Source organism: Trematomus bernacchii, unplaced genomic scaffold (assembly GCF_902827165.1).
Source record: "Trematomus bernacchii unplaced genomic scaffold, fTreBer1.1, whole genome shotgun sequence".
NCBI classification, from domain to species: Eukaryota; Metazoa; Chordata; class Actinopteri; order Perciformes; family Nototheniidae; genus Trematomus; species Trematomus bernacchii.
The window spans coordinates 4641132-4651381 of NW_022987714.1; the positions used below are offsets into that span (position 1 = coordinate 4641132).

A 10250-nucleotide genomic window follows, 5' to 3' on the forward strand; every position below is an offset into this window, starting at 1 on the left:
TGAGGTAAAAGTAGCGCCACCAAGGCGGGCTCATCCCCTGGTTCCTCCTAGAATGTCTGGAAAATTCTCTGACCTTTTTTAAGCGCTTGTCAGATGCCATACTGCGAGACAACGTGGACCTGAAGTAACGTAAACGAAAGCTCCTATTCTGCTCGGATACAAGTGTGACGGATGCAAAACAATACCAGTGCATCTAGCAGGAAGCTGTATCGTGCATTTTATTAACTGTAGCACTCACAAGTAAACAAGGCTAGAGATTTAAGCAACGTTAGTTAGCTAGCTAGCGTTTCAGTGAGTGAGGTTGTTTGTTGCTGCACTTAGCGTGGTTTGAGAAGTAGTTAGCTTAGCCGCTGCTACTATTAGCTAGTGTTAGTAGAAATTGTGGTGCGGGTCAAAGGACTAGGAGGGTTACATCTGCTTCATGACAATGACTGCAGAAGAGCAGACAAGTGAAGGACAGCAGACCATCCCAATGGAGGGAGAGGACATCACCCCTAAGAAAGACGGGGGTGTTTTCAAGGTAACGTTAAGTGATTGTGTTTTGATACTACATATTAATCCTGGCTGCTTGTTGTTTACTCATGCGGATAGGCTAACGTGAGCTAATGCTAGCTTATCTCGGGCACCGTGAATAAAAAAATCGTATGCAAGCTACACTGTTTATCCATTGTCCTACCATTGGTCTCCCAGCTAACGTATAGCCACGATGTCAATAACATGCGTAAAGATAATTAGCCATGTCCGCATCTTTAGAAAGATCTAGAACCACGGAGACATACTAAACGCTAAAACTATTAGTGGTGATGCGGGGCATTTAATATCCTCACACGCACACATTTACAACTCACGTTCATTCACATGGATTTTGGACCTGGCTTTAGATGTCCGTAGCTGAGATGACTTTCTAACTTTCAATCCCCTACTGTTTATATGATGAATTCTCATTTTGCTGTCTGTTTTCCAGCTGGTCAAAAGAGAAGGCACAGGCACAGAGCTGCCTATGACCGGTGACAAAGTGTTTGTTCATTATGTGGGCACGCTTTTGGATGGTTCCCCATTCGACTCAAGCAGAGACAGAGAAGACAAGTTTTCCTTTGAGTTGGGCAAAGGTTTGTTTCATATCTACCTTAGATGTGAACATTTAACTTTCATTGTTGCCCAGCCACTGTTGGTAATCCATCTTCTTTGTGTTTAGGTCAAGTAATAAAAGCATGGGACATCGGCGTGGCCACAATGAAAGTGGGGGAGTTGTGCCAGTTCATCTGTAAGCCAGAGTATGCTTATGGATCTGCAGGGAGTCCCCCAAAGATACCCCCCAATGCCACTCTGGTTTTTGAGGTAAGTGTCAGTAATATCAGGTTATTTTGTCTATATGTTACATTGCAAACCGTTTCCCCTGGTTTATGATTGAAATGCAGTATGCTACTATCCTTTTTAGGTGTGAAAATATATGATTTTACCCATGTATGCACACTTTTAGGTGGAGCTGTTTGAATTTCGAGGCGAGGACATTACAGAGGGAGAGGATGGAGGAATTATCCGTCGCATTATCACGAAAGGGGAGGGATATTCCAAGCCTAATGAAGGAGCTTCTGTTGACGGTAAATCATCCAGACACTGCTATTTCTTTGCTAACAATGAAAAGAGATTAGAGTACCTACTTACATTATTATTTCTTTGTTTTTGCTAATTTAAGACTTTTTAATGCACTTACTTCTTAATAGTTTAAATACTTTTTAAAGATTGATTAAAAAGCATGTTTATTCATATCAATTACTTATCTTTAGATGTATTAGGTCAATGCTAAGGTGGCTTTAAAGCATTTTAATTTTCATCCATTATTAAGAGTCAGCTTGAATTCATGAAGATAAAAATTGCAGCATATAGAGAAGACAATTAATTCAGGGCTCAACAAAAAAATGTCTCGCCATGAAACCCGGCACCTACTGTAACTTGTTTAATTAAAATCTACTTATAACTGCTGTTTTACAAACGTTGACAGCCTTATTTTATTTTTTAGTAGGGGGAGAGGGTTAGAGTCTATTTAATAATGCTAACTTTGCTTTGCTGTCACACATTTACAGGCATCCTCAACAAAGCAGAACATATTTATCGACTGTTAGTTGCAGCAATTATCCTCACTCGCAGCTTTTTGACATCTGTCAATCTACTGCAAGCTAACAATTGTGTAGCTAACTCACGTCTGGTTTGTGGCACAACCTAACCTAAGCTTTTTCCAACCCTTTCAGTGACTGTGGAGGGTTCCTATGAGGGACGTGTTTTTGACGAGAGAGAAATGAAGTTTGAGATTGGAGATGGAGAAGGTCTTGGCCTGCCAGTTGGAGTGGAGAAAGCTATCATAGCGATGGAGCAGGGAGAGGAGGCAATCTTCCATATTAAGCCTAAGTATGATCATATATATTAAGACATGTGTTTTGTAATAAGTGTTGTATACAGGTCTCTCTGATCATTCATGTGTCGATATACATCTCTGAAGCTGAACGGTTTGAGTTGAATCCAACTCGGCAATAAAGCAATCTTAGTGTTAAGACAAATGGATAACAGGAGTGACATTTTGCCAACCCAATCAAAGATAGAACATAAGACACTCATACTCCAGAGAACAGTATATTACACTGCAAAGCTGTTTTAACTCAAACTGCAACTGATACTACAGTATTTTTACACCACACCTGAGATTATTAATGATAAGTGTCTTTGATTTGCAGATATGGCTTTGGGAGTGCCGGAAATGCAAAGCATGAAATTCCTGGTGGAGCAACGCTGCAATACAAAATAAAGCTGGCAGCCTTTGAGAAGGTAAAAAGATCTTGCCGCTGAGTAGTAAACACAACTTGGCTTATAATGTTCACAAATTAAATGTCAGTTCTGACGTTGATGTTTCTCCTCTCAGAAGTGATTTATGTGTTTATGGTTTCTTCAGGCTAAAGAATCATGGGAGATGAACACGATAGAGAAGCTGGAACAGAGCATCATTGTCAAAGAGAAGGGAACACAGTATTTTAAGGTGAGCATTGGGATGTTTACAAATGTTATAATCACATATCCTATCTTAAAGACATAGACCTCATGTTTTCTATGTTTTGTTGCAGGAGGGGAAATACAAGCAGGCGTCAGTGCAGTACAAAAGGATTGTATCATGGCTGGAAAATGAATCTGGTTTGTCAGAGGAGGACGAGAAGAAAGCAAAAGCTTTGCAACTGGCGGCAAATCTGAATTTGGCCATGTGCTTCCTTAAACTACAGGAGCCAAACAAAGCCCTAGAAAACTGTGACAAGGTATTTATAATCGACTGTTTGCACATTATTCATTCTGTATATAGCACGTTGGAGACTTGTGAGCGTGAACATTAATAACATTTCACTGTACTCTGTTAATGATCATAGGCTCTGGAATTGAATCCATCCAATGAAAAGGCTTTGTTCCGAAGGGGAGAGGCACTTTTCGGTATGAAGGAGTTTGACCAGGCAAAAGATGTTTTCCAGCAGGTTCTTCAACTGTATCCTGCCAACAAAGCTGCCAAGAGCCAGGTACAAGCTATGTGTTAATTGATTTCCACCTGGGTCGTAATTACCTCAAATTTGCCCTGATGATACATTTGTTACAAATGGGGGGGAAAAAGGGTTCATAGGGTTAAATGTGTCTTTTTTTTAGAGTCGAGACTAGTTCTGCTTGGAGATCTGTCTTTATTTATTGTGCATCTACAATGAAACTGGTGAATGTTGCTCACATGTTTTGTTAGATTTTGCGATGAGAGTATTACCCTATCTGGCATGAGATTATTTGGCATATAAGCCGTTTCATTTCCTGTTTATTGAACAGTCTTAATCACTAAGTAGTTGGAAAAAAAACACATTTGTATTCGTAATGATCCTTTAGCTAATTTAAAAAGGCTCTTAGAACAATGGTATATTTGGTTGAACTGTTAAAATCTAAAGACATAAACTGTGTTGTATTGTATCTTACGGCTGTAACTGTGCTATATCTAAAAATATGGTTGCCTGACCCCTTCTTTAATATATTGCCAGGTGGTTCTTTGTCAGACACGTATCAAGGCACAGCACGAGAAGGACAAACGCATCTACGCCAATATGTTCCAGAAATTTGCAGAGAGAGATTCAAAGGTGAGGGATTGTGCTCTCTAAAACAGCCACAAGGGGGTGGGATAGTCACGCTTCAATATTGTTAGAGATGCCTACTCTAAAGTGAAATGCCATCCTGATTGTTTTGTTTTCTCTCTTTATAAACAGATAGAACAAGACGAGGATAAAACTGAGACTACCAACAACGGCAATGATGACATGGAAGTTGAAGATGGAGAAAAGGAAGTTGCGATTGAAACGAAGGCATAGATGAAAATGTGACTTAATTGTTCACATGCTCTTCAGTCTTTTGTAACTTCAGCCATTTGTGTTTAAGGTGTGTGTGTGTGTGTTGTTTGTGCGTACGGATGTGTCAACGAGAGCGCTGACTTTGGTAGTGTCTCTGTTGGCTTTCTTTGTGTCTGGGCTTTTTGCTGTGGCAGCTGATGGCACTGTGGGAACTAGTTTTAATAAATGATAAGAGTGCCACAACCCCACCCCTGAACCTTTTCAACTCACAGCTTTGAACTGTGCATGTGTTTTCACAGCATTTTGGGTAAAAAAAGCATCCAAGTGCTTCGTGCGGACTTTCACCCGTTAAGGGCTAGACCATTCACCTTGCACTACCCTCTTTCCTCTACCCCTTCTCACGTGTTATGCTTTCCATCTCGCACTCCTCATGGGCCTACTGATCAATCATGGAGTTGTGCTGGTGTTGTGCATAGTAACTTTTGTCCCAAATTACGTATGTAGCACTGGACAGTTTGAGTAATAAGACGTTAGCCTGGAATAACGTTGAGCTTCTCTCTCAACCGATAAATGGAGCTCCTTCGTTACCCCCAGGGTACAGGACTATTCACATTTTTTGGGGAAATATTTACTTTGTACTTTTTTTCTTTTCTTCCCAGTGTAGTGCTTGTGACTTATGTATTGTTCTCAAAATGGATGAATACAACCATTTACTTAACTGGAATATGTGCATTTTAAAGCAGCTAGAAAGGACATGAATTAGCTTCTCCTGGACACACTTAAGTAATAGAACGGTTAAGTGTTAGTCTTAATTTACTGTAAAAAGTACATGTATGATTGTGTGCATGTACAGCTCTTGAGATTGAGACTGTTAATGACTGTACACCAGAAGAAGATGTGAGCCCTGTTTTAACTTTGAGTGTAGCGTGGGGCAGAAACTGAACTCGGGGGCTCATTTGAAACCGGGCCATGGGTTGTGTGTTGAGTTTATCTTTGTCTTTTGGAAGGGTCACTGCTTGGTCTGCCCTGAAAGAAAGATGTAATAAAGAATAGCTTAAAAAAAAAACATGATTGTGTGTATTATTCTTGAATGTTACAATTGTTTCGTGGCAGTTAATTTCAATCAAACAATCCTTAGGTTAGTTATTTTCAGATTTTTAGATCAGAACGCCAAACCAGGGGAACAAACAAATTAGAAGCTTACACCACTGTGTACAAGGCTGCGATGTCCCAACCTAGGAATGCCTGATCAACTTTTATTAGCTATTTTCTTCATTTTACAAGCTTTTAATTAGCTTAGTTAAACCAACTAGCAGAGTGGTTAAATCTGACCTGAGGCAGCAGTATCATAACTGCAGGGCCGATTTGGGAGCAACAACTGGCTGAAAAGAAACCTCTCCCAGACCTAAAACCGTACACCTCCTCAGGACTGTTCCTCAGTTTTGTCTAACCACTGCTAAAGAAGTCTGGGTGTTCCCTCGGCATAAAATACATGAACAAAAATAATAGTATGGCTTAGAGACTCAATTTACAGAGATAAAAAACATTTGAATCAGGCCTGCAATTTATAACTTACTTTATCAATTCATTTGAGGATTATTCTCTAGGTTGAATATTGTTTGTTTTATAAAATGTCTGTCTAAAATGTGTACTTTGTAGACTTACACTGAATACATAAAAACTATAAAAGAACACATATGGAATTATCTAGTAAACAAAGTGTTAGAAAATCCAGAATATGATTTATATTTTGCTGGCTACTGCAGAATGCTGTGGTAGCCATGCTGGTTAAGTGTGCCTTGAATTCTGAATACATCTCCAACAGTGACACCAGAAAAGCCCCCCCACACCATCACACTTCCTCCATGCTTCACGATGGGAACCACACGTGCAGAAACCATCCGCTCACCTTCTCTGCGTCTCACAAAGACACAGCGGTTGGAACCAAAAATCTCAAATTTGGACTCATCAGACCAAAGTACAGAATTGAGATTTCCGCTGTCTAATGTCCAATCCTTGTGTTTCTTGGCCCAAACAATTATTTTCTTCTTGTTGTGCATCCTCAGTAGTGTCTTCTTTGCAGCAGTTGGACCATGAAGGCCTGATTCACACAGTCTCCTCTGAACGGTGGATGCTGAGATTTGTCTGCTACTTGAGCTCTGTGATCATTTATGTGGGCTCTAATCTGAGATGCTTTAATTTGCAGTTTCTGAGGCAGGTAACTCTTATGTATTTATTCTCTGCAGCATAGGTGTCTCTTGCTCTTCCTTTCCCGGGGGGGTCCTCATGAGAGCCAGTCTCATCATAGCGTTCGATGGTTTTTGAGACTGCACTTCATTTCTTAAAGTGATGATGGACGGTCGTTTCTCTTTACTGAGTTGAGTCGTTTTGGCCATAATATGGATTACAACAGTAGTCAAATAGGGCTTTCCACTGTGCACTAACCCTACCTCTGAACAACACAACTGATGGTCTCAAACACATTAAGAAGGCAAGTACAGTAATTCCACAAATTGACTCTTGACAAGACATACCTGTCAATTTAAAACCAATTCAGGTGACAACCTCATGAAGCTGACTGAGATAAGCCAAGAGTGTGCAAAGCTGTCATCAAGGCAAAAGGGGGCTACTCTGATGAAACTAAAATAAAAAATATTCTGAATTTTGTAACACTTTTTGTTAACTAGATAATTCCATGTGTTCTTTCATAGTTTTGATGTCTTCAGTATTAATCTACAAAGTAGAACAAATTAAAATAAACAAAAGCCATTGAATGAGAAAGTGTGTCCAAACGTTTGACTAGTACTGTATAGCTATATTAAAGAAGTTAGTTTACAGGCTCAAGGGCGTATGGCACTCTCAACTCTTTCCAGGACAAACCGGGGCCCTGCCTGCCAATAGCTTTGCCGATATCTATGTTGATAGGTAATAGATTAAGAGCGGTGAATCAGCTTAGACACAGGAAACCCTAACCCTAACCCTGTGTGAGTTTATCAAATTTAGAAGTGATTCCATGTCAGCCACAGCTTGCCACAAAAAACCTGACTGATAGTGTATTTAACAACTTAAACTCTAGCTTTATTAAATGTCAGGTCTTTGGCAGGTAAAACATTTTTAATCAATGATTTTATCACTGAGCACAATCTAGATTTTATGTTTTTAACGGAAACTTGGACTGAACAAAATAACAGTGCAGCTGTTCTTATCGAATCAACCCCTCCCAACTTTAGTTTTATGAGTCAGGAAAGAATGCAGGAAAGGAGGTGGAGTTGCTATTTTGTTCAATGATTCCCTTCAATGCAGGAAGACATCTTATGGGAACTTTGCTTCCTTTGAATATGTGGCCCTTCAGCTGAAATGCTCCTCTCCAGCTCTGTACATTTCTGATTTCCTGCTAAATTATTAACCATCCAGAACTCTCAGGTCTTCAGGGACTGGTCAGCTTTCTGTCCCCAGAGTCAGAACTAAACATGGTAAAGCAGCGTTCAGTTATTATGCTCCAAATATCTGGAACAAACTCCCAGAAATCAAATCAAATCAAATCAAGTTTTATTTATATAACACATTTTTAAAACGATTTTTGGTCGAGCCAAAGTGCTGTACATATAATAATTACCTTACAGTAAGGACACTTTACAGCAAATATAACAGCACAGTTTGTGCAGAATATCAGTATGAGAAAACGACACCCTCTGTCCTTAAAGAACAGAAACCTGCAGGTCCGCTGTCGCTCTTATTTGCAACTGTCTCACTTCTTGAACCATGACTGTCTACCTATCTATGCAATGAATACCATCATGAATTTCTCAGATCACACGACAACCATGAACCTCACCTCCAGACATGGTGAAGTATTTGTGAAGTGAGTTGACTGTGTTGCAACTGCAAGGCTTTCAAGGCAATGAAACCGGTTTGTCTTTGCAAAATCCCTTTCTCCTGTCATATCCCTGTTCAGGAACCACTGTGAGAACTACTGCAGACAGAGTAAATTACATATTATTCATACACATTTAGAATACTTTCTCATACAACCAAATGCCAGAAGAAGGATTTCCCCCAGACAAACAGGTTTAATTGCAGGAATAGGTGAGACTTCAAGACACTTACACCAAACTTATGTTTCTCAGTTTCCAGTTACAGTGCAGTACTGATTTCACCCCTGTCTGATTGAAAATCAAATTTAGTGAGGAAAAAAATTGTTTTGCCAGTTGAAAACTATGAGAAATGTGTCAATGTTTTAAGAAATCTTCTGAAAGTATTTAAAAGGAGCAAAAATTCAGCCAATCCTATACTCCATGATGTGTGGCATATTCATACAGTGTTAAAAGGTGCTTTACCACCACATCCGTTTATATTCAAGTTGACGTTTGAATAATCAGTTGGAGGTTTGATAATGAAATCATGAATTTTAATTTATTTTCATGAATTTTAATTTCTTTGGATTTTTAACTGCTGTTCAGATAAAGTAAATAACATTTTCTTATATCAGTGAATTGTGTAGAATAGTAATGGATCTTTTCTAATATTTGATTGAACACACAAGAAAAGAAAGACAGATTGACTGCAGGAGAACATATTTTATAGAGGCAGGCCTAAATATGTTTTCTGCAAAGGAGAAATACCAAAAACTATTTCCACTGTCCAAACAATATATTTAATTAAATGTCAACAACATGGAAGCATTTATATTTTGAAGGCTTTTGTGTATTTTGCAAATTATTCTAATATAAAATGTGTTTTTGCACAATGTATTAATTAGTATTTGTCAAAAGTGCAGCAGTCAAAAGGTCAGAGTCTTCTTTCCCGAGGTCAAACATGATCTGATCTGATCCTCCAGCTCTCTCACAGGGACACCGGTGTCAGTTTACGAATGGGATTCTGCGGTGTGATTACTGCCCAGCATCGCTTGTTCTCTACAGGTATACGATACAGTTAAAGAGCTATTCATTTTCCTTTTATTGTATTTGATGTATTGAAGGATAGATGTTTTTTGATAGGATTTTCTTTTGTGACAAAGATACTATTATCAGAGGTTGATAAAGGGAGGGTGGAATCACCTGGGAGGGTGTGTATGTTTTTCTCCCAGCAGCAGTAGCCATCTTCTTTTGTTCTTTGTATGCTTGCCTCGCAGTGGACAAATAAACCACCAAACAGGTTAAACAATGCATCCACATATAACTATTATGCACTTAGAGATTATATGTGGGCCAGCTGTAATTATATAATTGCTCTATTTACTATATTGCATATTTGATTAAACTGTATTTGTATTCACTTGTGTTCAGGTTAGTAGTATATTACAATAACCTGACACAAACTATACCTTTCTATAAACTCTCACTTGCAACACATGTGCATTAGTTCGTGTTTAATGTCCATTTTTACTAATATGGGTGTTTTGTTTATAGTTTCATAATTATTGTTTAGCTTTATTGTGAACTAATAAAATTAACTAACAGCCCAGTGGACAAAGTGCTGTGCAACGAATGGGTTCTTGAGAATAATTCTTATAAAATAATAACAATGTGAGGCTGCATATAGGTAGCTCCATCACTTTTTGTTGAAACACTGAAGGGAAAAACCTGTCCTACCTGTCACAGGTAAATCCCGAGGAGAAGGGTGATGGGTGGGTGCTGCCCATGTTCACTCCTCCCTTTAATCCCAGAGCGAGTAGTGTCAAACTAACTACAAGAAAAGTATTTCCGGTATGATCATATTTCAAAATAAACCACACAGTGACACTTATTTTGGCGTGAGAAACAGATAGCTAAAATGTGAATGAAATTATTAAATGTCACCGGTAATGTAAAGTATACTAAAGACAATAACTCGGCTATGAGCCCGTGCCAGCATCAATTCTTTATTTATCACTACTCTGTTTTAACAGTGCTTTTACTT

The 10250-nt window shown here is 38.9% G+C and overlaps 1 protein-coding gene across 1 annotated transcript; it reads left to right on the forward strand.

Moving 5' to 3' along the window:
* Positions 1-78: 78 nt before the first annotated feature.
* Positions 79-5421, forward strand: fkbp4 (FKBP prolyl isomerase 4). The gene is made up of 11 exons (XM_034141197.1): positions 79-520; positions 965-1109; positions 1196-1338; positions 1481-1601; positions 2250-2406; positions 2730-2820; positions 2945-3028; positions 3114-3299; positions 3408-3551; positions 4050-4145; positions 4272-5421. The coding sequence occupies exons 1-11, from the start codon at positions 422-424 to the stop codon at positions 4371-4373; spliced, it is 1368 nt and encodes a 455-aa protein (XP_033997088.1). The 5' UTR covers positions 79-421; the 3' UTR covers positions 4374-5421.
* The last annotated feature ends 4829 nt before the right edge of the window (positions 5422-10250 follow it).